Genomic DNA, 27,899 nt, shown 5'->3' on the forward strand with positions numbered 1-27,899 from the left:
GAGCCCAGCATTCTCACTGTGTGCTGAGCCCAGCATTCTCACTGTGTGCTGAGCCCAGCATTCTCACTGTGTGCTGAGCCCAGCATTCTCACTGTGTGCTGAGCCCAGCATTCTCACTGTGTGCTGAGCCCAGCATTCTCACTGTGTGCTGAGCCCAGCATTCTCACTGTGTGCTGAGCCCAGCATTCTCACTGTGTGCTGAGCCCAGCATTCTCACTGTGTGCTGAGCCCAGCATTCTCACTGTGTGCTGAGCCCAGCATTCTCACTGTGTGCTGAGCCCAGCATTCTCACTGTGTGCTGAGCCCAGCATTCTCACTGTGTGCTGAGCCCAGCATTCACACTGTGTGCACTGGGTGCTGAGCCCAGCATTCTCACTGTGTGCTGAGCCCAGCATTCTCACTGTGTGCTGAGCCCAGCATTCTCACTGTGTGCTGAGCCCAGCATTCTCACTGTGTGCTGAGCCCAGCATTCACACTGTGTGCTGAGCCCAGCATTCTCACTGTGTGCTGAGCCCAGCATTCTCACTGTGTGCTGAGCCCAGCATTCTCACTGTGTGCTGAGCCCAGCATTCTCACTGTGTGCTGAGCCCAGCATTCACACTGTGTGCTGAGCCCAGCATTCTCACTGTGTGCTGAGCCCAGCATTCTCACTGTGTGCTGAGCCCAGCATTCTCACTGTGTGCTGAGCCCAGCATTCTCACTGTGTGCTGTGCCCAGCATTCTCACTGTGTGCTGAGCCCAGCATTCTCACTGTGTGCTGAGCCCAGCATTCTCACTGTGTGCTGAGCTCAGCATTCTCACTGTGTGCTGAGCCCAGCATTCACACTGTGTGCTGAGCCCAGCATTCTCACTGTGTGCTGAGCCCAGCATTCTCACTGTGTGCTGAGCCCAGCATTCTCACTGTGTGCTGAGCCCAGCATTCTCACTGTGTGCTAAGCTCAGCATTCTCACTGTGTGCTGAGCCCAGCATTCTCACTGTGTGCTGAGCCCAGCATTCTCACTGTGTGCTGAGCCCAGCATTCTCACTGTGTGCTGAGCCCAGCATTCTCACTGTGTGCTAAGCTCAGCATTCTCACTGTGTGCTGAGCCCAGCATTCACACTGTGTGCTGAGCCCAGCATTCTCACTGTGTGCTGAGCCCAGCATTCTCACTGTGTGCTGAGCCCAGCATTCTCATTGTGTGCTGAGCCCAGCATTCTCACTGTGTGCTAAGCCCAGCATTCACACTGTGTGCTAAGCCCAGCATTCACACTGTGTGCTGAGCCCAGCATTCACACTGTGTGCTAAGCCCAACACTCACACTGTGTGCTAAGCCCAACAGTCTCCTTGCTTAACAAACATCCTACTCAGAGAGTCAGAGAGCCATCCTGTCTTGTAACGTAGGACTTTGTTTTACAGGGCTCCTGCCTTCAAGCATAGGACTCTATTTGGCAGTAGTTCTGCCTCAAGCAGTAGGAATTACTTTCTAACCGTGATCCTGCCTTCCAACATAGGACTCTCTCCTACTCCGGACTCCCTGTTAGAAGGATACTAAGTCAGTTAACAGGTGACTAAGAGATCTCACCAGCCAGGCTAGAACTGGAGTGCCTCTCCTTACTCTAGATCAATATTTTACTCTAGAAAGCTACACTAACACCTCGTAATGTGTGTGTGTGTGTGTGTGTGTGTGTGTGTGTGTGTGTGTGTGTGTGTGTGTGTGTGTGTGTGTGTGTGTGTGTGTGTGTGTACGCGTACATAAGAATTTACAAAATTTATTTTGGGCAGCAGTATCAGCTATGCATATATCTTCTCATCCTTATTTCACGTATTATTGACTCGATAACCTTGCAATACTTGTTGAGTTATACACACACACACACACACACACACACACACACACACACACACACACACACACACACACACACACACACACACACACACACACACACACACACACACACACACACACACACACACACACACATACACACACACACACACACACAGGAAGACAGCAGCGAGTCATGGTACGTGGCGAGGTGTCAGAGTGGGCACCTGTGACCAGCGGGGTCCCGCAGGGGTCAGTCCTAGGACCAGTGCTGTTTCTGGTATTTGTGAACGACATGACGGAAGGAATAGACTCTGAGGTGTCCCTGTTTGCAGATGACGTGAAGTTGATGAGAAGAATACACTCGATCGAAGACCAGGCAGAACTACAAAGGGATCTGGACAGGCTGCAGAACTGGTCCAGCAATTGGCTCCTGGAGTTCAATCCCACCAAGTGCAAAGTCATGAAGATTGGGGAAGGGCAAAGAAGGCCGCAGACGGAGTACAGTCTAGGGGGTCAGAGACTACAAACCTCACTCAAGGAAAAAGATCTTGGGGTGAGTATAACACCAGGCACATCTCCTGAAGCGCACATCAACCAAATAACTGCTGCAGCATATGGGCGCCTAGCAAACCTCAGAACAGCATTCCGACATCTTAATAAGGAATCGTTCAGGACCCTGTACACCGTATACGTTAGGCCCATATTGGAGTATGCGGCACCAGTTTGGAACCCACACCTAGCCAAGCACGTAAAGAAACTAGAGAAAGTGCAAAGGTTTGCAACAAGACTAGTCCCAGAGCTAAGAGGTATGTCCTACGAGGAGAGGTTAAGGGAAATCAACCTGACGACACTGGAGGACAGGAGAGATAGGGGGGACATGATAACGACATACAAAATACTGAGAGGAATTGACAAGGTGGACAAAAACAGGATGTTCCAGAGATTGGACACAGTAACAAGGGGACACAGTTGGAAGCTAAAGACACAGATGAATCACAGGGATGTTAGGAAGTATTTCTTCAGCCACAGAGTAGTCAGTAAGTGGAATAGTTTGGGAAGCGATGTAGTGGAGGCAGGATCCATACATAGCTTTAAGCAGAGGTACGATAAAGCTCACGGCTCAGGGAGAGTGACCTAGTAGCGATCAGTGAAGAGGCGGGGCCAGGAGCTCGGACTCGACCCCCGCAACCTCAACTAGGTGAGTACAACTAGGTGAGTACACACACACACACACACACACACACACACACACACATACACACACACACACACACACACATCGTTCAGGACCCTGTACACCGTGTACATTAGGCCCATATTGGAGTATGCGGCACCAGTTTGGAACCCACACCTAGCCAAGCACGTGAAGAAACTAGAGAAAGTGCAAAGGTTTGCAACAAGACTAGTCCCAGAGCTAAGAGGTATGTCCTACGAGGAGAGGTTAAGGGAAATCAACCTGACGACACTGGAGGACAGGAGAGATAGGGGGGACATGATAACGACATACAAAATACTGAGAGGAATTGACAAGGTGGACAAAGACAGGATGTTCCAGAGATTGGACACAGTAACAAGGGGACACAGTTGGAAGTTGAAGACACAGATGAATCAAAGGGATGTTAGGAAGTATTTCTTCAGCCACAGAGTAGTCAGTAAGTGGAATAGTTTGGGAAGCGATGTAGTGGAGGCAGGATCCATACATAGCTTTAAGCAGAGGTATGATAAAGCTCACGGCTCAGGGAGAGTGACCTAGTAGCGATCAGTGAAGAGGCGGGGCCAGGAGCTCGGACTCGACCCCCGCAACCTCAACTAGGTGAGTACAACTAGGTGAGTACACACACACACACACACACACACACACACACACACACACACACACACACACACACACACACACACACATACACACACACATTCACACACACACATACACACACACACATACACACACACACACACACACACATACACACACACATACACACACACACACACACACACACAGTGGCATGAAAGAGTCAAAGAGGCATCACCGGACATCATAGCTCTCACAGAAACCAAGCTTACAGGTATGATAACAGATGCCATCTTTCCAACGGGATACCAAATCCTGAGGAAAGACAGAGGGAACAGGGGGGGTGGAGGAGTGGCATTGCTGATCAAAAATCGCTGGAGTTTTGATGAGCTGGAGAGAGGAGACAGCGGAGAAGAAAGTGATTACATAGCGGGAAAGCTTCACTCTGGAGGTCCCAAGGTGGTAATAGCAGTAATGTATAACCCACCACAGAACAGCAGGAGGCCAAGGCAAGAGTACGACGAGAGCAATAGAGCGATGGTTGACACACTGGCTACAGTGGCCAGAAGAGCTCATGCATGCAGGACAAAGCTCTTGATCATGGGTGACTTTAACCACAAGGAGATCGATTGGGAGAACTTGGACCCGCATGGGGGCCAAGATACATGGAGAGCTAAGATGACGGAGGTGGTACTGGAAAACTTCATGTACCAACACGTAAGGGACACTACAAGAGAGAGAGGAGAGGATGAACCAGCAAGGCTGGACTTAGTATTCACCTTGAGTAGTGCAGATATCGAGGACATCACATATGAAAGACCCCTAGGGGCCAGTGACCATGTGGTTTTAAGCTTCGAATACACAGTAGAGCTACAAGTGGAGGGAGAAGCAGGAAGGCCAGGACGAATGAAGCCAAACTACAAGAAACGGGACTACACAGGAATGAGGAACTTCCTGAACGGGGTTCAGTGGGACAGAGAACTGGCAGGGAAGCCAGTTAATGAGATGATGGAATATGTAGCAACAAAATGCAAGGAGGCTGAGGAGAGGTTTGTACCCAAGGGTAACAGGCATAATGAAAAAGCCAGGATGAGCCCATGGTTTACCCAAAGGTGCAAGGAGGCAAAAACCAAGTGTGCTAGGGAATGGAAGAAATATAGAAGGCAAAGGACCCAGGAGAATAAGGAGAACAGTCGTAGAGCCAGAAACGAATATGCACAGATAAGAAGGGAGGCCCAAAGACAATATGAAAATGACATAGCAGCGCAAGCCAAATCTGACCCGAAACTGTTGTACAGCCACATCAGGAGGAAAACAACAGTCAAGGACCAGGTAATCAGGCTAAGGAAGGAAGGAGGAGAGACAACAGGAAATGACCGTGAAGTATGTGAGGAACTCAACAAGAGATTCAAAGAAGTGTTCACAGAGGAGACAGAAGGGGCTCCAGAAAGACGGAGAGGTGGGGCACACCACCATGTGCTGGACACAGTGCACACAACCGAGGAAGAAGTGAAGAGGCTCCTGAGTGAGCTAGATACCTCAAAGGCAATGGGGCAAGATAACATCTCCCCATGGGTATTGAGAGAGGGAGCAGAGGCGCTATGTGTACCCCTAACAACAATATTCAATACATCTATCGAAACAGGGAGATTGCCTGAGGCATGGAAGACAGCAAATGTAGTCCCAATCTTTAAAAAAGGAGAAAGACATGAAGCATTAAACTACAGACCAGTGTCACTGACATGTATAGTATGCAAAATCATGGAGAAGATTATCAGGAGAAGAGTGGTGGAACACCTAGAAAGGAATGATCTCATCAACAGCAGCCAACATGGTTTCAGGGACGGGAAATCCTGTGTCACAAACCTACTGGAGTTCTATGACATGGTGACAGCAGTAAGACAAGAGAGAGAGGGGTGGGTGGATTGCATATTCTTGGACTGCAAGAAGGCGTTTGACACAGTTCCACACAAGAGATTGGTGCAAAAACTGGAGGACCAAGCAGGGATAACAGGGAAGGCACTACAATGGATCAGGGAATACTTGTCAGGAAGACAGCAGCGAGTCATGGTACGTGGCGAGGTGTCAGAGTGGGCACCTGTGACCAGCGGGGTCCCACAGGGGTCAGTCCTAGGACCAGTGCTGTTTCTGGTATTTGTGAACGACATGACGGAAGGAATAAACTCTGAGGTGTCCCTGTTTGCAGATGACGTGAAGTTGATGAGAAGAATTCACTCGATCGAAGACCAGGCAGAACTACAAAGGGATCTGGACAGGCTGCAGACCTGGTCCAGCAATTGGCTCCTGGAGTTCAATCCCACCAAGTGCAAAGTCATGAAGATTGGGGAAGGGCAAAGAAGACCACAGACGGAGTACAGTCTAGGGGGCCAGAGACTACAAACCTCACTCAAGGAAAAAGATCTTGGGGTGAGTATAACACCAGGCACATCTCCTGAAGCGCACATCAACCAAATAACTGCTGCAGCATATGGGCGTCTAGCAAACCTCAGAACAGCATTCCGACATCTTAATAAGGAATCGTTCAGGATCCTGTACACCGTGTACGTTAGGCCCATATTGGAGTATGCGGCACCAGTTTGGAACTCACACCTAGCCAAGCACGTAAAGAAACTAGAGAAAGTGCAAAGGTTTGCAACAAGACTAGTCCCAGAGCTAAGAGGTATGTCCTACGAGGAGAGGTTAAGGGAAATCAACCTGACGACACTGGAGGACAGGAGAGATAGGGGGGACATGATAACGACATACAAAATACTGAGAGGAATTGACAAGGTGGACAAAGACAGGATGTTCCAGAGATTGGACACAGTAACAAGGGGACACAGTTGGAAGTTGAAGACACAGATGAATCACAGGGATGTTAGGAAGTATTTCTTCAGCCACAGAGTAGTCAGTAAGTGGAATAGTTTGGGAAGCGATGTAGTGGAGGCAGGATCCATATATAGCTTTAAGCAGAGGTATGATAAAGCTCACGGTTCAGGGAGAGTGACCTAGTAGCGATCAGTGAAGAGGCGAGGCCAGGAGCTCGGACTCGACCCCCGCAACCTCAACTAGGTGAGTACAACTAGGTGAGTACACACACACACACACACACGCACACACACACACACACACACACACACACACACACACACACACACACACACACACACACACACACACACACACACACGGTAAGCGATGTAGTGGAGGCAGGATCCATACATAGCTTTAAGCATAGGTATGATAAAGCTCACGGCTCAGGGAGAGTGACCTAGTAGCGATCAGTGAAGAGGCGGGGCCAGGAGCTTGGACTCGACCCCCGCAACCTCAACTAGGTGAGTACACACACACACACACACACACACACACACACACACACACACACACACACACACACACACAACACACACACACACCACACACACACACACACACACACACACACACACACACACACACACACACACACACACACACACACACACACACACACACACACACACACACTTGCATTAAACTGCTAAAACTCTTGCCTTAGTTATAAAGCACTGCTCACAACCAAAAGAACACGGGTTCGATATCCGGGAAAAGCCAGATGTTCGGGCAAGTTGTATTACACCTGTTGCCCCTGTTTACCTAGCAATAAACAGGTACCTGGGTGTTAGTCGACAATTATGGGTTGCATCCTGGGGCAAGAATACCCATGGAACCCAAACGTATACATGTCACACTGCTTAGGTTATCCTGGGTTATCCCGGATTGTCCTGGGTTATCCCGGGTTGCCATGGGTCATCTTTGGTTGTCTTGGGTTATCCTTGGTTGTCCTGGGTTATCCAGGGTTGTCCTGGGTTATCATGAGTTGTCCTGGGTTATCCTGGGTTGTCCTGGGTTATCCTGGGTTGTCCTGGGTTATCATGAGTTGTCCTGGGTTATCCTGGGTTGTCTTGGGTTATCCAGGGATGTCCTGGGTTATCCTGAGTTATCCTGGGTTATCCTGGGTTGTCCTGGGTTATCATGAGTTGTCCTGGGTTATCCTGGGTTGTCCTGGGTTATCATGAGTTGTCCTGGGTTATCCTGGGTTGTCCTGGGTTATCCTGGGTTGTCCTGGGTTATCTTGGGTTGTCCTGGGTTATCATAAGTTGTCCTGGGTTATCCAGGGCTGTCCTGGGTTATCCTGGGTTGTCCTGGGTTATCCTGGGTTGTCCTGGGTTATCCTGGGTTGTCCTAGGTTATCATGAGTTGTCCTGAGTTATCCTGGGTTGTCTTGGGTTATCCAGGGCTGTCCTGGGTTATCCTGGGTTGTCCTGGGTTATCCTGGGTTGTCCTGGGTTATCCTGAGTTGTCCTGGGTTATCCTGCGTTGTCCTGGGTTATCATGGGTTGTCCTGGGTTATTCTGGGTTGTCCTGGGTTATCCTGGGTTGTCTTGGGTTATCCTGGGTTGTCTTGGGTTATCCTGGGTTGTCCTGGGTTATCCTGGGTTGTCCTGGGTTATCCAGGGCTGTCCTGGGCTATCCTTTTTTTCAAAGTTTATTCTCTATAAGTTTATTCTCTATAAGGATTACAATGCTGAGTTTACAGAAATTTGGTTATTGTTTGGTTTACATGTAGTAAAATTGTGATTACAGAGTGTACCACTAGAACGCTTAGCATGGCTAGGCATTTCGGGCATACTTAGTTTTATTCTTAATTGTAAAATATTACAAATTATGAGGTAAGTTGGTATTATGGCTAAGTGACTAAATACTAGTTTGTGAGTTTAGCAATGTGAATGCTTTTGTTTTGGCACAGTACATAGTTTCAGTATTGGAGTATCACAGGATTCATTATTTTAAGACTGAGATTAATATTTCTGTTTATGGTCAAATGAGTGAGTGTAAGTGTGAACCACCAGGTGGTATTCGTGTAGTTAGTTGACGGGGTTTATCAGGGAGATAAGATGTTTTCTAATGGTAGTTTTGAAGGTGATGAATGTGTCTGCAGTTCTAGAGTTCTCAGGTAGGGTATTCCAGATTTTAGGGCCTTTGACATACATTGAATTTTTGTAAAGGTTTAGTCGGACACGGGGAATGTCGTAGAGATGTTTGTGTCTGGTGTTATGCCTGTGGGTTCTGTCACAACTATCAAGAAAGCGTTTTAGGTCAAGGTTGATATTAGAGTTTAAGGCCCTGTAGATATAGATTGCACAGTAGTAAGTGTGGATGTACTGAACTGGGAGCAAGTTTAGATCTATGAAGAGTGGGGGGGGGGGGGTGTTGCCAGGGATGGGATTTAGTGATTATTCTTACTGCAGCTTTTTGTTGGGTTATTATTGGCTTTAGGTGTGTTGCTGCAGTTGATCCCCAAGCACAAATAGCATAGGTGAGGTATGGATAAATAAGTGAGTGGTATAGTGTGAGAAGGGCATTTTGCGGCACGTAGTATCGTATCTTGGAGAGGATCCCAACCGTTTTGGATACTTTTTTGGCTATATGCTGGATATGGGTGCTGAAATTCAGGTTGTTGTCAAGGTATAAGCCTAGGAATTTTCCCCCATTATTTCTGGTAATTAGAGTGTTGTCAATCTTAATGTTAATTTGTGCATCTCCTGCTCTGCTACCAAACATAATATAGTAAGTTTTGTCAGTGTTAAGCGTAAGTTTATTGGCTGTCATCCAAGTCGATATTTTAATCAGCTCCTCATTCACAATGGTGTTGAGGGTGGCAAGATTAGGGTGAGAGATGACATAAGTCGTGTCATCAGCAAAGAGAATGGGTTTCAGGTGTTGGGATACGTTTGGAAGGTCATTGATGTATATGAGGAAGAGCAGGGGACCAAGGACACTTCCCTGCGGAACTCCAGTATCAAGTGGCTGGGTTGTTCTGGGTTATCCTGGGTTGTCCTGGGTTATCCAGGGTTGTCCTGGGTTATCCTGGGTTATCCTGCGTTGTCCTTGGTTATCCTGGGCTGTTCTGGGTTATCCTGGGTTGTCCTGGGTTATTCTGGGTTGTCCTGGGTTATCTGGGTTGTCATGGGTTATCCAGAGTTGTCCTGGGTTATCCTGGGTTGTCCTGGGTTATCCTGCGTTGTCCTGGGTTATCCTGGGTTGTTCTGGGTTATCCTGGGTTGTCCTGGGTTATCCAGGGCTGTCCTGGGTTATCCTGGGTTGTTCTGGGTTATCCTGGGTTGTCCTGGGTTATCCAGGGTTGTCCCGGGTTATCCTGGGTTGTCCTGGGTTATCCTGCGTTGTCCTGGGTTATCCTGGGTTATTCTGGGTTATCCTGGGTTGTCCTGGGTTATCCAGGGTTGTCCTGGGTTATCCTGCGTTGTCCTGGGTTATCCTGGGTTGTCCTGGGTTATCCTGGGTTGTCCTGGGTTATCCTGGGTTGTCCTGGGTTATCCTGGGTTCTCCTGGGTTATCCTGGGTTGTCCTGGGTTATCCTGGGTTGTCCTGGGTTATCCTGGGTTGTCCTGGGTTATCCTGGGTTGTCCTGGGTTATCCTGGGTTGTCCTGGGTTATCCTGGGTTGTCCTGGGTTATCCTGGGTTGTCCTGGGTTATCCTGGGTTGTCCTGGGTTATCCTGGGTTGTCCTGGGTTATCCTGGGTTGTCCTGGGTTATCCTGGGTTCTCCTGGGTTATCCTGGGTTCTCCTGGGTTATCCTGGGTTGTCCTGGGTTATCCTGGGTTGTCCTGGGTTATCCTGGGTTGTCCTGGGTTATCCTGGGTTGTCCTGGGTTATCCTGGGTTGCCCTGGGTTATCCTGGGTTGTCCTGGGTTATCCTGGGATGCCCTGGGTTATCCTGGGTTGTCCTGGGTTATCCTGGGTTGTCCTGGGTTATCCTGGGTTGCCCTGGGTTATCCTGGGTTGTCCTGGGTTATCCTGGGTTGCCCTGGGTTATCCTGGGTTGCCCTGGGTTATCCTGGGTTGTCCTGGGTTATCCTGGGTTGTCCTGGGTTATCCTGGGTTGTCCTGGGTTATCCTGGGTTGTCCTGGGTTATCCTGGGTTCTCCTGGGTTATCCTGGGTTGTCCTGGGTTATCCTGGGTTGTCCTGGGTTATCCTGGGTTGTCCTGGGTTATCCTGGGTTCTCCTGGGTTATCCTGGGTTGTCCTGGGTTATCCTGGGTTGTCCTGGGTTATCCTGGGTTGTCCTGGGTTATCCTGGGTTGTCCTGGGTTATCCTGGGTTCTCCTGGGTTATCCTGGGTTCTCCTGGGTTATCCTGGGTTGTCCTGGGTTATCCTGGGTTGTCCTGGGTTATCCTGGGTTGTCCTGGGTTATCCTGGGTTCTCCTGGGTTATCCTGGGTTGTCCTGGGTTATCCTGGGTTGTCCTGGGTTATCCTGGGTTCTCCTGGGTTATCCTGGGTTGTCCTGGGTTATCCTGGGTTGTCCTGGGTTATCCTGGGTTGTCCTGGGTTATCCTGGGTTCTCCTGGGTTATCCTGGGTTGTCCTGGGTTATCCTGGGTTGCCCTGGGTTATCCTGGGTTGCCCTGGGTTATCCTGGGTTGCCCTGGGTTATCCTGGGTTGCCCTGGGTTATCCTGGGTTGCCCTGGGTTATCCTGGGTTGCCCTGGGTTATCCTGGGTTGCCCTGGGTTATCCTGGGTTGCCCTGGGTTATCCTGGGTTGCCCTGGGTTATCCTGGGTTGTCCTGGGTTATCCTGGGTTGCCCTGGGTTATCCTGGGTTATCCTGGGTTACTAACATGGATCAATGTCAAAATTTCGATCCATTCTGAACCATTGTGAATGTTTCAGGCCAACTCAGACCTTTGTTAAGTCTCAGCTGCAATTGTGAATGAGTGAGTGGGTGAGTGAGTGGGTGAGTGAGTGGGTGAGTGAGTGGGTGAGTGAGTGGGTGAGTGAGTGGGTGAGTGAGTGGGTGAGTGAGTGGGTGAGTGAGTGGGTGAGTGAGTGAGTGAGTGGGTGAGTGAGTGGGTGAGTGGGTGAGTGAGTGGGTGAGTGAGTGGGTGAGTGAGTGGGTGAGTGAGTGGGTGAGTGGGTGAGTGAGTGGGTGGGTGAGTGGGTGAGTGAGTGGGTGAGTGAGTGGGTGAGTGGGTGAGTGAGTGGGTGAGTGGGTGAGTTAGTGGGTGAGTGAGTGGGTGAGTGAGTGGGTGAGTGAGTGGGTGAGTGAGTGGGTGAGTGAGTGGGTGAGTGAGTGGGTGAGTGAGTGGGTGAGTGAGTGAGTGGGTGAGTGAGTGGGTTCTTCCCACTCTAGCACCACTCAAGGTGTTGTTCCAGCTGGTCTCCCAGCAATTCTATATCAATATTCATTAATAATTCCATAATATTCGCCCGTATACTCTCCCAATTGTGCTTGTAGGGGGTCGAGTCACAGCTCCTCACCCCGGCCTCACCAGTTACCTTCAGCAGATGCTCACTATAGTATAAGATAGTATCCCCAGATAGTGTAACTGACAGTATCCACAGACAGTATAAGTAACAGTATCCCCAGTCAGTATAAGGGATAGTATCCCTGACTATACCTAGGGATAGTCTCTGACCCCTCTTTCACCCCTTTACCCCATTTTCACCACTAATCTCTTCCCTTTATCCATTCCTCTTTCATCCTGTTTCTCAGTCTGTAATCCTCCCATTTCTTCCCCATTAGTTGCAGTTATCGTCTATTATCGTCCCTTAAATAGGTGTCAGGAGACGTATTACAGAAAGGAAGATTATTATTTAGATGTTTCGCTCGGAAATGAGCTTTATCAAGGTCACTTGTGAGCGAAAAGTTGCCAGAGGTGAATGTTATGGTCTTTTATGTGTGGGTGGGATGGCACCTTGTTCAGTCTAGTGCCACCTTGTTCAGTCTAGTGGCACCTTGTTCAGTCTAGTGGTACCTTGTTCAGTCTAGTGGTACCTTGTTCAGTCTAGTGGTACCTTGTTCAGTCTAGTGGTACCTTGTTCAGTCTAGTGGCACCTTGTTCAGTCTAGTGGCACCTTGTTCAGTCTAGTGGTACCTTGTTCAGTCTAGTGGCACCTTGTTCAGTCTAGTGGTACCTTGTTCAGTCTAGTGGTACCTTGTTCAGTCTAGTGGTACCTTGTTCAGTCTAGTGGTACCTTGTTCAGTCTAGTGGCACCTTGTTCAGTCTAGTGGTACCTTGTTCAGTCCACCAGCTAGAGTAACTAGGGTACTATTGCGTGTCTTTGTACACTCTCCTAATGGTAGTAGTAGTAGTAGTAGTAGTAGTAGTAGTAGTAGTAGTAGCAGTAGTAGTAGTAGTAGTAGTAGTAGTAGTAGTAATAATAATAATCTTTATTTTTACAAGTACATGATACAACTTATACAGACCATCGCTGACAACAATGAAGTCCCTTGTTATGCAGAGCATTTCTAGCAAATTAGGTCAGTTTTGTCCCGAGGATGCGACCCACACCAGTCCACTAACACCCAGGTACCTATTTTACTGCTAGGTGAACATGGACACAGCAGGTGTCTTAAGGAAACACGTCGTAATATTTGCACCCGTACCGGGGATCGAACCATGGACCTCAGTGTGTAAGCTGAGTGCGCTACCAACCCTCAACCACTCTTCTGAAAACATTATTTAACATTCAGAAAGTTATAAATATTTGTGTTTTGAAAACAAATGTTTCAAGAATTCCGAGAAGTTTGGAGATAATTCTTTCACAAACATTAAATAATTTCCACATATCTCAACTACACTGACAAAAAAAAAAAAGATTTAGACACGTATCCCAACTTTGTCAGTTTGTAAACAACTTTGTGTTCCTCTAACTTGGTTAATTAATAGGATTTTGGAGACCAGTTTTTTGGGCGAATTTTAGGATGGTGGGATCTGGCTGCTTCCCTCACAATAATATTAATAATAATCTTTATTTCTACAAGTACTTGATGCAACTTATACAGACCATAGCTGACATCAATGACATACTACTAAATAGAAATCCCTTTGTTATGTATAACATTTCCTGGCAAATTAGGTTAGTTTTGTCCCCAGGATGCGATCCACACCAGTCAACTAACATCCAGGTACCTATATACTGCTAGGTTAACAGTGACAGTATAACATAGCAAGGCACAGGGGATCTACCAATGGTTGTGGAAGGTTGTTATGAGGAATGAATTCGTTGCTAAGATTCAAACTCGGTGAATAATGAATGAATGCAGGTGTGTCTTCAGGGAAGTGAAGAATGTTTGTGTTTTGTGGTGGTGAGGTGTTGTTAGTGTCACCTGGACCAGGTGGGTGGTGTGGTGTTGTTAGTGTCACCTGGACCAGGTGAGTGGTGAGGTGTTGTTAGTGTCACCTGGACCAGGTGAGTGGTGAGGTGTTGTTAGTGTCACCTGGACCAGGTGAGTGGTGAGGTGTTGTTAGTGTCACCTGGACCAGGTGGGTGTTGAGGTGTTGTTAGTGTCACCTGGACCAGGTGAGTGGTGAGGTGTTGTTAATGTCACCTGGACCAGGTGGGTGGTGAGGTGTTGTTAGTGTCACCTGGACCAGGTGGGTGGTGTGGTGTTGTTAATGTCACCTGGACCAGGTGGGTGGTGAGGTGTTGTTAGTGTCATCTGGACCAGGTGGGTGTTGAGGTGTTGTTAGTGTCACCTGGACCAGGTGAGTGGTGAGGTGTTGTTAATGTCACCTGGACCAGGTGGGTGGTGAGGTGTTGTTAGTGTCACCTGGACCAGGTGGGTGGTGTGGTGTTGTTAATGTCACCTGGACCAGGTGGGTGTTGAGGTGTTGTTAGTGTCACCTGGACCAGGTGGGTGTTGAGGTGTTGTTAGTGTCACCTGGACCAGGTGAGTGGTGAGGTGTTGTTAATGTCACCTGGACCAGGTGGGTGGTGAGGTGTTGTTAGTGTCACCTGGACCAGGTGGGTGGTGTGGTGTTGTTAATGTCACCTGGACCAGGTGGGTGGTGAGGTGTTGTTAGTGTCATCTGGGCCAGGTGGGTGGTGAGGTGTTGTTAGTGTCACCTGGGCCAGGTGGGTGGTGTGGTGTTGTTAATGTCACCTGGGCCAGGTGGGTGGTGAGGTGTTGTTAGTGTCACCTGGACCAGGTGAGTGGTGAGGTGTTGTTAGTGTCACCTGGGCCAGGTGAGTGGTGAGGTGTTGTTAGTGTCACCTGGGCCAGGTGGTTGGTGTGGTGTTGTTAGTGTCACCTGGACCAGGTGGGTGGTGTGGTGTTGTTAGTGTCACCTGGACCAGGTGGGTGGTGAGGTGTTGTTAGTGTCACCTGAACCAGGTGGGTGGTGTGGTGTTGTTAGTGTCACCTGAACCAGGTGGGTGGTGTGGTGTTGTTAGTGTCACCTGGGCCAGGTGGGTGGTGTGGTGTTGTTAGTGTCACCTGGACCAGGTGGGTGGTGAGGTGTTGTTAGTGTCACCTGGGCCAGGTGGGTGGTGAGGTGTTGTTAGTGTCACCTGGACCAGGTGGGTGGTGTGGTGTTGTTAGTGTCACCTGAACCAGGTGGGTGGTGTGGTGTTGTTAGTGTCACCTGGGCCAGGTGGGTGGTGTGGTGTTGTTAGTGTCACCTGGACCAGGTGGGTGGTGAGGTGTTGTTAGTGTCACCTGGACCAGGTGGGTGGTGAGGTGTTGTTAGTGTCACCTGGACCAGGTGGGTGGTGTGGTGTTGTCACAGGAAATCCTCTCATCTCACCTGACAATCATCACATCAACAAACAGATACAATCACTAAGCAATATCTTCGTCTAGATCACTAGTTTCCAGCACGAGGACTGACGTGGTCTCTGAGTTTCCAGCACGAGGACTGACGTGGTCTCTGAGTTTCCAGCACGAGGACTGACGTGGTCTCTGAGTTTCCAGTACGAGGACTGACGTGGTCTCTGAGTTTCCAGCACGAGGACTGACGTGGTCTCTGAGTTTCCAGCACGAGGACTGACGTGGTCTCTGAGTTTCCAGCACGAGGACTGACGTGGTCTCTGAGTTTCCAGCACGAGGACTGACGTGGTCTCTGAGTTTCCAGCACGAGGACTGACGTGGTCTCTGAGTTTCCAGCGCGAGGACTGACGTGGTCTCTGAGTTTCCAGCACGAGGACTGACGTGGTCTCTGAGTTTCCAGCACGAGGACTGACGTGGTCTCTGAGTTTCCAGTACGAGGACTGACGTGGTTTCTGATTTTCCAGCACGATGACTGACGTGGTCTCTGAGTTTCCAGCACGAGGACTGACTTGGTCTCTGAGTTTCCAGCACGAGGACTGACTTGGTCTCTGAGTTTCCAGATTATCTTAGTTCAACCATTTGTGCTCCTGGGCGGACATGTTATACACACTTTTCGCATATTTCATAGAATAACATTATTTGTATCCCACGTAACATATCCATAATGTTACTGGGATGCTGCTTCCTTTGAGTCAATTTCAACATCTCACGAGACTAGTTGAAACCCGATGCTACTCATGTCCCGACATGACTGCTCGCTACACTTAGGTCATGTCGCTTACCTTTGTATATAAGCTTAATTTTCTCTGACAATTCTTAATATTGCTTATCGGAAAGTTAGTTAAAAACATTACTAATATAGTAAATGTACACTTTACTGTCTGAGTAACTGAAGTTTATGCTTGTGGAAGTACCTGGGAGTACGTGGGGGTACGTGGGGGTACGTGGGGGTACATGGGGGTACATGGGAGGACATAGTATGTAAGAGAGATATCAGAGTACTTGATAGTTGACACTAACGCTGAACTGAGAGAACTATCTACTTCCAGATAAAGGACTATCGTGTATTATCTAGGTGCCTGAGGCGAGAATAGTTAAAAGAACCTTCAATATTACCTTCTATCAGAGAAAAAAGTACAGATAATGAATAAAAATAATACCGTGGCTGGAACAAGGCACAAATAACCCTCACAGGAGGAAGATCATTTTAAACTCTACCTTGAGAGAAGCTGGCTAGGCGTGACTCCACCCAGGAAAAGTTGTCGGAATTTGGTCTCCCAGTACTGGCGGTCCATGTCCATACCTTCCCACATGTCTCCAGCACTCTCCTGTCCTCTCAAACACAACACTTTAGCGTCACATTAGTTCCTCCATTGCACTTGTTTAATGGCGTTCGTCACTGTACACAGACTAACACTTCAGGTTCCCATGGAACAGAGGGCCGTTATACCATTATAATTAATAATTTCCAACTGTTTTCAAAGTGCCCACAATTCGGTATTAGATTTTCTCTTGCTAGGGCCTTAAAAAAAACTTTTTAAATTAATATTCTATGGAGCAAAATTGGAAAAAAAAATAATAGCATCACGTCTGATATATCTCAGATAAATTTCGAGCCTTCAGTCCCACTTTAATTTATTGCACTGAATAAACAAATATCTGCACGAGGGAATATCAGAGGATCAGTAATGAGTAATATGGTGAACCCCGAGACAAAACCATAGAAGATATATAGGGGAAAATATCAGCTAGGTTATCCAGTGATTCTGCTGACGTGTGTACGCGAAATTCTCTCACTGACTCCATCTTCGGGATTTTCGAAGTGACGGGGTTGTGGTGCCCACCGTCCTTCAGCCTCTCCATCTGAAAACTGACAGAAAGAAGTGTTACTTACGTTTCGAACTGCTGGACTGTTGAATAATAATGAATAAGTCACAGTACCATAACTGGAACTATTATCACCAGTCACAGTACCATAACTGGAATAATTATCACCACAGTCACAACACACCACAGCTTTAGTTGGGACAACGTTCGTTCTATGTAGTTCCTTATAGAGGTTGACAAAACTACATAGAGAGAAACATTGACCAAAGAAAAGTGTTTCTTGTGACCACGTTGTTGTCTCACAACTACTGCCTTGCAAAACCCTGGAACCATGGCCGCCTTGCTGATGCTAAAACTAACCTCATTCTAGGATATTTGTACCCCCATACAAACTTTATTCCTAATAATGAACGACTTGTGGCCCAGAAATGAAAAGCTGTGGACACACAAGTACTGGACACATACAACTATACAGAACTATACTCCCTGACGACATTGGAGGACGGATGTGATAGCGACATATACAACACTGAGAGGAATTGATAAGGTGGATAGAGACAGGATGTTCCAGAGATGGGACACAGCAACAAGGGGTCACAATTGGAAGTTGAAGACTCAGATGAATCACAGGGATGTTAGGCAGTATTTCTTCAGTCATAGAGTTGTTAGGAAGTAGAATAGTCTGGGAAGTGATGTAGTGGAGGCAGGATCCATACACAGTTTTAAGAAGAGGTATGATAAAGTTCATTGAGCAGGAAGAGTGACCTAGTAGCGACCAGTGAAAAGGCGGGGCCAGGAGCAGTTAACCGACCTTTGGAACCACAACTAGATGAGTACAACTAGGTGAGTACAACTAGGTGAGTACAACTAGGTGACTACAACTAGGTGAGTACAATTAGGTGACCACAACTAGGTGAGCACAACTAGGTGAGTACAACTAGGTGACCACAACTAGATGAGTACAACTAGGTGAGTACAACTAGGTGAGTACAACTAGGTGACTACAACTAGGTGAGTACAACTAGGTGACCACAACTAGGTGAGCACAACTAGGTGAGTACAACTAGGTGACCACAACTAGGTGAGTAAAACTAGGTGAGTACAACTAGGTGAGTACAACTAGGTGAGTACAACTAGGTGAGTACAACTAGGTGAGTACAACTAGGTGACCACAACTAGGTGAGTACAACTAGGTGAGTACAACTAGGTGACCACAACTAGGTGACCACAACTATGTGAGTACAACTAGGTGAGTACAACTAGGTGAGTACAACTACGTGAGTACAAATAGGTGAGTACAACTAGGTGACCACAACTAGGTGAGTACAACTAGGTGAGTACAACTAGGAGACCACAACTAGGTGACCACAACTAGGTGACCACAACTAGGTGAGTACAACTAGGTGAGTACAACTAGGTGAGTACAACTAGGTGGCCACAACTAGGTGAGTACAACTAGGTGAGTACAACTAGGTGACCACAACTAGGTGACCACAACTAGGTGAGTACAACTAGGTGACCACAACTAGGTGAGTACAACTAGGTGAGTACAACTAGGTGAGTACAACTAGGTGAGTACAACTAGGTGACCACAACTAGGTGACCACAACTAGGTGAGTACAACTAGGTGACCACAACTAGGTGAGTACAACTAGGTGAGTACAACTAGGTGAGTACAACTAGGTGGCCACAACTAGGTGAGTACAACTAGGTGAGTACAACTAGGTGACCACAACTAGGTGACCACAACTAGGTGAGTACAACTAGGTGACCACAACTAGGTGAGTACAACTAGGTGAGTACAACTAGGTGAGTACAACTAGGTGGCCACAACTAGGTGAGTACAACTAGGTGAGTACAACTAGGTGACCACAACTAGGTGACCACAACTAGGTGAGTAGAACTAGGTGACCACAACTAGGTGACCACACCTAGGTGACCACAACTAGGTGACCACAACTAGGTGACCACAACTAGGTGAGTACAACTAGGTGACCACAACTAGGTGACCACAACTATGTGAGTACAACTATGTGACCACAACTAGGTGACCACAACTAGGTGAGTACAACTAGGTGAGTACAACTAGGTGACCACAACTAGGTGAGTACAACTAGGTGAGTACAACTAGGTGAGTACAACTAGGTGGCCACAACTAGGTGAGTACAACTAGGTGAGTACAACTAGGTGACCACAACTAGGTGACCACAACTAGGTGACCACAACTAGGTGAGTACAACTAGGTGACCACAACTAGGTGAGTACAACTAGGTGAGTACAACTAGGTGACCACAACTAGGTGAGTACAACTAGGTGAGTACAACTAGGTGAGTACAACTAGGTGAGTACAACTAGGTGAGTACAACTAGGTGACCACAACTAGGTGACCACAACTATGTGAGTACAACTAGGTGAGTACAACTAGGTGAGTACAACTAGGTGACCACAACTAGGTGAGTACAACTAGGTGAGTACAACTAGGTGAGTACAACTAGGTGAGTACAACTAGGTGACCACAACTAGGTGACCACAACTAGGTGAGTACAACTAGGTGACCACAACTAGGTGAGTACAACTAGGTGAGTACAACTATATGAATACAACTATGTGAGTACAGCTAGGTGAGTACAACTAGGTGACCACAACTAGGTGACCACAACTAGGTGACCACAACTAAGTGAGTACAACTAGGTGAGTACAACTAGGTGGCCACAACTAGGTGAATACAACTAGGTGAGTACAACTAGGTGACCACAACTAGGTGACCACAACTAGGTGACCACAACTAGGTGACCACAACTAGGTGAGTACAACTAGGTGACCACAACTAGGTGACCACAACAAGGTGACCACAACTAGGTGACCACAACTAGGTGAGTACAACTAGGTGACCACAACTAGGTGACCACAACTAGGTGAGTACAACTAGGTGACCACAACTAGGTGACCACCACTAGGTGAGTACAACTAGGTGAGTACAACTAGGTGACCACAACTAGGTGAGTACAACTAGGTGACCACAACTAGGTGAGTACAACTAGGTGAGTACAACTAGGTGACCACAACTAGGTGACCACAACTATGTGAGTACAACTAGGTGAGTACAACTAGGTGAGTACAACTAGGTGACCACAACTAGGTGACCACAACTAGGTGACCACAACTAGGTGACCACAACTAGGTCAGTACAACTAGGTGACCACAACTAGGTGAGTACAACTAGGTGAGTACAACTAGGTGAGTACAACTAGGTGAGTACAACTAGGTGAGTACAACTAGGTGACCACAACTAGGTGACCACAACTAGGTGACCACAACTAGGTGACCACAACTAGGTGAGTACAACTAGGTGAGTACAACTAGGTGAGTACAACTAGGTGAGTACAACTAGGTGAGTACAACTAGGTGACCACAACTAGTTGAGTACAACTAGGTGACCACAACTAGGTGAGTACAACTAGGTGAGTACAACTAGGTGAGTACAACTAGGTGAGTACAACTAGGTGAGTACAACTAGGTGACCACAACTAGGTGACCACAACTAGGTGACCACAACTAGGTGACCACAACTAGGTGACCACAACTAGGTGAGTACAACTAGGTGAGTACAACTAGGTGAGTACAACTAGGTGAGTACAACTAGGTGACCACAACTAGGTGAGTACAACTAGGTGAGTACAACTAGGTGAGTACAACTAGGTGAGTACAACTAGGTGAGTACAACTAGGTGAGTACAACTAGGTGAGTACAACTAGGTGAGTACAACTAGGTGACCACAACTAGGTGACCACAACTAGGTGACCACAACTAGGTGAGTACACGTGCCTGAGGCTGCTGCAGTGCTAACAGTAATACAATCCACACACTGCTCCTTGACAACGCTGTTTGTTTACATCCTGGGATGACATTTATTGCCAGGGGTGACCCAGGTATTTTAATATACCTCACAATCATCACTCCAGCCTGACAGACGTCTCATGATGATTCCACTTCAACGAGCATTATATTCGAATACTCCCTACTCCTAGACCTAGTCATGGACCAGGCCGCGGGGGCGTTGACCCCCTAAACCCCATCCAGGTATACTCCCTCTCCAGGATGTAGAAGTGACCTTGATGACTATGTACAAGGACACATAAGTAACTAATATGACTCAAGGCTGAGGGACTGATTACCTCAAATTCCTCTTCAGCTTTCTCCGCTCTTCTCTGTATTGGACTGAAGAAGTCACTGACTGGCGAAACGTTTCTCCAGTAAAGATTCCCAGATGTTGTCTTTACCCATCGTTTTCTATACCATTTATATTACATATAATGTTTGTCAGGAAGCAGGACAAGTGTTTCCTGACGCGGGTCTTAGTCGTATGATGTCCCACAGCTGGAACTTTTGGTCATCTGACCGAGGACTTCCGCTGGCTTACCCCTTCACCTCTTTGAAAATCATGATTACATCACATCTTGTGGTTGATAAGGCGTCTTAAGCCTTGTAAGTGAGTTTTTCAGTTGATTCTAACTTCGTATAGAGTTTACACAGGTCAGATACACTCATGAGGTAATGCTTCAGACTCACAACTAAACAATCCAGGTTGGAACTCGGGATGAGTGGAAACACGGCATAATAATAATAATAATAATAATAATAATAATAATAATAATAATAATAATAATAATAATAATAATAATAATAATAATAATAATAATAATGATAATAATAATAATAATAATAATAATAATAATAATAATAATAATAATAATTAATCTTTATTTCTACAAGTACATGTACAAGGTATACAGACCATAGCTGACATCAGTGACATCCTACTATATAGAAAGCCCCTTGTTATGCTGAGCATTTCCCGCAAATTAGGTCAGTTTTGTCCCAGGATGCGACCCACACCAGTCCACTAACACCCAGGTACTCATTTTACACCGATGGGTATAACACGCCCAATGTTTCTACCCTCGTGGGGAATCGAACCCGGACATTCACCGTGTGAAGCGAGATTTTTTGCCACCAGGCCACGGGCCACTGTTCATCTAGTAGTAAGTAGGTACCTGGGTGCTAGGTGACTGTTGTGGGTGGTATCCTGGGGACGAGGACCACAATAAGATCTTATGGTTACAATACACTTGCTACACAGCGGACACATTTACACCAGACTACACTCTAAATCTGGTATATTGATACATAACATTAAGCTAAGGAGTAAGATATATGTGCACCTCTCCAACGCTTTTCATTGATGAGGCTTTCACTTAGGGGGCTCTGACCCCTCAGACTCAGCAACAGATACGATGAACTAAATCCAGCTAGGAGGAACAGCGTGATTGATCAGGCTTTCAGATGGAGGCCTGGTCTAGGACCAGACCTCGAGAGAGGCGTTTATCCCTGAAATGATCTTGTGACTTCATTTTTATGTGTGGGCGAAACGTTGTCAATAAAGGATCGCTTTCCTGTACCCTTTCTAATTGCTACGGTTTTGTGTCTTGGTGATTTCCTGGGTGTGAGGGGGTGGTGGGCCCTACAGACTGGCAGCAAGTTATACAAGACTAGACATGAAGCTGGTGTTTGGTCATCCATCAACAGGAATCATTACTTGAAACTAATTTCTCTCAGTTGAGGCTCGGGGGGCACATATCTCACCCACTGGTACCTGTTTACAAGTGCTCCTGCTTCTCCGTAGCTTGTGGTGAACGACCGTGGAACAAGATATAACTGTATCCACGGCTTTGGCCTTTTCACTTTCGTGTAGGTGAGCGTAAGTCGTACCTGGGCCAGTAGGCCTATTGCAGTGCTCCTCCATTCTCATTTTCGTGTGTTTTTGTGCAGATTCTCCATAAAATATTCCACCCCTTTGGCTACCTTGTCTACAGGAAAAAAATGCAGCCCCTCCAGCATTCCACAGACATGTTTCACTCTATCGTTACTGTATGCAGATTTATACATCTTTCTCCTCTACGTTCGGTTGGTAGAGCACTCATCTCACAAATTGTGGTCCGTATACTTGGAGGGGTGGAGTATACCTGGAGTATACCTGGAGAGTGTTCTCGAGGGGGTCAACGCCCCTGCGGCCCGGTCCATGACCAAGCCTCGATCCCTGGTACGAGTGGAAATATTAGGACGTGTTTTCTTAAGACACCTGCTGTCCATGTTCACCTAGCAGTAAAATAGGTACCTGGGTGTTAGCTGATTGGTGTGGGTCGTATCCTGGGGACAAAATGAATCTGATTTGCCCGAAATGCTCTACATAACAAGGGACTTTCTGTATAGTATGTCACTGAAGTGAGCTATGGTCTGTATAAGTTGTATCATGTACTTGTAGAAATAAAGATTATTATTATTATTATTATTATTATTATTATTATTATTATTATTATTATTATTATTATTATTATTTCAAGGCATACAGGCCAAGAGGTGTCCAGACGACATCAAACTAACTCTCATTATCCACCGTTCTTTCTACTGGACTGATGAAGTCAGTATCCGGGGAAACGTTTCCCCAATAAACCCAAGTGTTGCACAGGTGTCTTGTTCATCAACTTGTCGGTTTTGTAAACCATTTATGTAATAATGACGTATAACTGTTGTAATAATCTTAAAGTTCTTGCAAAAGTTCCGTCAGTAAGTTATGAAGAACTGTTTGATAAATGTTGAAGTTTCTGATTGATTACAAACACTGTGACTCTGTTGATGTTAGTTACAAACACTGTGACTCTGTTGATGTTAGTTACAACACTGTGACTCTGTTGATGTTAGTTACAAACACTGTGACTCTGTTGATGTTAGTTCCAAACACTGTAACTCTGTTGATGTTAGTTACAAACACTGTGACTCTGTTGATGTTAGTTACAAACACTGTGACTCTGTTGATGTTAGTTACAAACACTGTGACTCTGTTGATGTTAGTTACAAACACTGTAACTCAGTTGATGTTAGTTACAAACACTGTAACTCAGTTGATGTTAGTTACAAACACTGTGACTCTGTCATCTCAGCACCATTGTCATAAATGAGAAAATCCTGAGTGTGTGAAGCTGGTGTGGTTGTCAGTCGTCAGTGTCAGGTCACAGTTGACAGTGTCAGGTCACAGTTGTCAGGGTGTTGGAGCCTTGTCAATATTTCCTCCTGGAACCTTGTCAATATTTCCTCCTGGAAGCTTGTCAATATTTCCTCCTGGAACCTTGTCAATATTTCCTCCTGGAACCTTGTCAATATTTCCTCCTGGAACCTCGTCAATATTTCCTCCTGGAACCTTGTCAATATTTCCTCCTGGAACTTTGTCAACATTTCCTCCTGGAACCTTGTCAATATTTCCTCCTGGAACCTTGTCAATATTTCCTCCTGGAACTTTGTCAATATTTCCTCCTGGAACCTTGTCAATATTTCCTCCTGGAACCTTGTCAATATTTCCTCCTGGAACCTTGTCAATATTTCCTCCTGGAACCTTGTCAATATTTCCTCCTGGAACTTTGTCAATATTTCCTCCTGGAACTTTGTCAATATTTCCTCCTGGAACCTTGTCAATATTTCCTCCTGGAACCTTGTCAATATTTCCTCCTGGAACCTTGTCAATATTTCCTCCTGGAACCTTGTCAATATTTCCTCCTGGAACTTTGTCAATATTTCCTCCTGGAACCTTGTCAATATTTCCTCCTGGAACCTTGTCAATATTTCCTCCTGGAACCTTGTCAATATTTCCTCCTGGAACTTTGTCAATATTTCCTCCTGGAACCTTGTCAATATTTCCTCCTGGAACCTTGTCAATATTTCCTCCTGGAGACCATAAGGGTTCCTACCTAATAAGTTGAACTTGTCTAACACCGAGCTTCCAGGACCACAGTGGAAATAAGTTATTTTGTCTGAGTTTTTGGGTTATTCTAGATAATTTACACATGTTAATTTATATTTTGTGTAGTTGTATTTATGTGTACCTTTGCCTAAATAAACTTACTCCCTTAAAAATTATTGGCAATGTTGTAAATATTTTTCTACTTTTGGACCAGGATGATTTATGTCCCTTTTTGCGCTAAGACCCAGTGTTTTTTTTTTTTTTGTCCACGTGGGCTTTTCACTGTTTTTTTGATCCATCTTCTAACTGATCACTGAAAGACAAAAACTTTTGTGATATCTACAACTTAATCCTTTGATTCACTTCCCCAGGATGCCACCCACAACATTCAGTTATCACCTGGGAATCCATTTATTCCTGGGTCAACAGGGGCAAGAGATGTTAGGAGACTTGCCAATGAGTCTCAACCCCTTCCAGGATTGACCCCGAGTCCTTCGGTTTTGGGTGGAACTCTGAGGTACAGCATTATGCAATAGACAAGATCACTTCAAAAACTTCCATAGAATACAAAGGTTAACAACAGCCTGCTTGAACCTGGGTACCACATATTGTTAGGTAATACATGTGGGTGTTAATTAGGAAGACAGAGGTGGTACCTGAGAGGAGGGAGGTGGGTGTGTGGGTGGATTGGTGGGTGGATGGGAGTGGGTGGAGGAACCCACCTCGACTGCCACCACCACACTCAATGAACGTACTGAACACTGTGCAAGGTGCTCACCCACACCATCACTGCTGACACATCACTGCTGATACATCACTGCTGCCATGGCTCCACCACCCTCACACTCACTACACACCACCCACTCCCTCCCTCACTCCCTCACTCACTCCCTCACTCCCTCACTCACTCCCTCACTCCCTCCCTCACTCCCTCCCTCACTCCCTCCCTCACTCCCTCCCTCACTCCCTCACTCCCTCCCTCACTCCCTCCCTCACTCCCTCACTCACTCCCTCACTTCCTCCCTCACTCCCTCCCTCACTCCCTCCCTCACTCCCTCACTCACTCCCTCACTCCCTCCCTCACTCCCTCCCTCACTCCCTCACTCACTCCCTCCCTCCCTCCCTCACTCCCTCACTCACTCCCTCACTCACTCCCTCACTCCCTCCCTCACTCCCTCACTCACTCCCTCACTCCCTCCCTCACTCCCTCCCTCACTCCCTCCCTCACTTCCTCACTCACTCCCTCACTCCCTCCCTCACTCCCTCCCTCACTCCCTCCCTCACTTCCTCACTCACTCCCTCACTCCCTCCCTCACTCCCTCCCTCACTCCCTCCCTCACTTCCTCACTCACTCCCTCACTCCCTCCCTCACTCCCTCCCTCACTCCCTCCCTCACTTCCTCACTCACTCCCTCACTCCCTCCCTCACTCACTCCCTCACTCACTCCCTCACTCACTCCCTCACTCCCTCCCTCACTCCCTCCCTCACTCCCTCACTCACTTCATCCCTCACTCCCTCACTCACTCCCTCACTCACCTCCCTCACTCCCTCCCTCACTCCCTCCCTCACTTCCTCACTCACTCCCTCACTCCCTGCTTCACTCCCTCACTCCCTGCCTAACTACCTGCCTCACTCCCTGCCTCAATCACTCCTTCACTCCCTGCCTCACTCACTCCTTCACTCCCTGCCTCCCTCACTCACTCACTCCCTCCTCACTCACTCCCCTCACTCCCTCCCTCACTCCCTCCCTCACTCCCTCACTCCCTCCCTCACTCCCTCCCTCACTCCCTCACTCCCTCCCTCACTCCCTCCCTCACTCCCTCACTCCCTCACTCACTTCCTCACTCACTCCCTCACTCCCTCCCTCACTCCCTCCCTCACTCCCTCACTCACTCCCTCCCTCACTCCCTCACTCCCTCCCTCACTCCCTTCCTCACTTCCTCACTCACTCCCTCACTCCCTCCCTCACTCCCTCCCTCACTCCCTCACTCCCTCCCTCACTCCCTCCCTCACTCCCTCCCTCACTCCCTCCATCACTCCATCCATCACCCTCCCTCACTCCCTCCCTCACTCCCTCCCTCACTCCCTCACTCCCTCCCTCACTCCCTCCCTCACTCCCTCACTCACTCCCTCACTCCCTCCCTCACTCCCTCCCTCACTCCCTCCCTCACTCCCTCCCTCACTCCCTCACTCCCTCCCTCACTCCCTCCCTCACTTCCTCACTCACTCCCTCACTCCCTCCCTCACTCCCTCCCTCACTCCCTCACTCCCTCCCTCACTCCCTCCCTCACTCCCTCACTCCCTCCCTCCCTCCCTCCCTCACTCCCTCACTCCCTCACTCACTCTCCTCACTCACTCCCTCACTCCTCCCTCACTCCCTCCCTCACTCCCTCACTCACTCCCTCACTCCTCACCTCACTCCCTCACTCACTCCCTCTCCCTCACTCCCTCACTCCCTCACTCACTTCCTCACTCCCTCCCTCACTCCCTCACTCCCTCACTCACTTCCTCACTCACTCCCTCACTCCCTCCCTCACTCCCTCCCTCACTCCCTCACTCACTCCCTCACTCCCTCCCTCACTCCCTCCCTCACTCCCTCCCTCACTCCCTCACTCCCTCACTCACTTCCTCACTCCCTCCCTCACTCCCTCCCTCACTCCCTCCCTCACTCCCTCACTCCCTCACTCCCTCCCTCACTCCCTCCCTCACTCCCTCCCTCACTCCCTCACTCACTCACTCACTCACTCACTCACTCCCTCACTCCCTCCCTCACTCCCTCCCTCACTCACTTCTCCCTCCCTCCCTCACTCCCTCACTCCCTCCCTCACTCCCTCACTCCCTCCCTCACTCCCTCCCTCACTCCCTCCCTCACTCCCTCACTCCCTCACTCCCTCACTCTTTCACTCGCTCCCTCACTCCCTCACTTACTCCCTCACTCGCTCACTCGCTCATTCCCTCACACCCTCACTCCCACAGTCCGTCACTCTCTCACTAGCTCACTCCCTCACTCCCTCACTCCCTCGCTCCCTCACTGCATAACTCCGTCACTCCCTCAC

At 47.9% G+C, this 27,899-nt stretch overlaps 1 protein-coding gene across 1 annotated transcript in view; it reads right to left on the bottom strand.

Annotated features, from left to right (window-relative positions):
• LOC128703757 (cyclin-dependent kinase-like 4) overlaps positions 1-25,635 on the bottom strand; it is a 152,866-nt gene extending 127,231 nt beyond the window's left edge. Inside the window, exons 1-2 of the mRNA XM_053798526.1 lie at positions 25,500-25,635; positions 16,443-17,094 (exon numbers count right to left, since the gene is read on the bottom strand). Of these exons, the coding sequence (XP_053654501.1) occupies positions 16,443-16,537 (95 nt within the window). The 5' untranslated portion in view covers positions 16,538-17,094; positions 25,500-25,635. The remainder of the gene's footprint in view (positions 1-16,442; positions 17,095-25,499) is intronic.
• Positions 25,636-27,899: the final 2,264 nt, after the last annotated feature.

The sequence above is a fragment of the Cherax quadricarinatus genome, chromosome 87 (genome assembly GCF_038502225.1).
Source record: "Cherax quadricarinatus isolate ZL_2023a chromosome 87, ASM3850222v1, whole genome shotgun sequence".
NCBI classification, from domain to species: Eukaryota; Metazoa; Arthropoda; class Malacostraca; order Decapoda; family Parastacidae; genus Cherax; species Cherax quadricarinatus.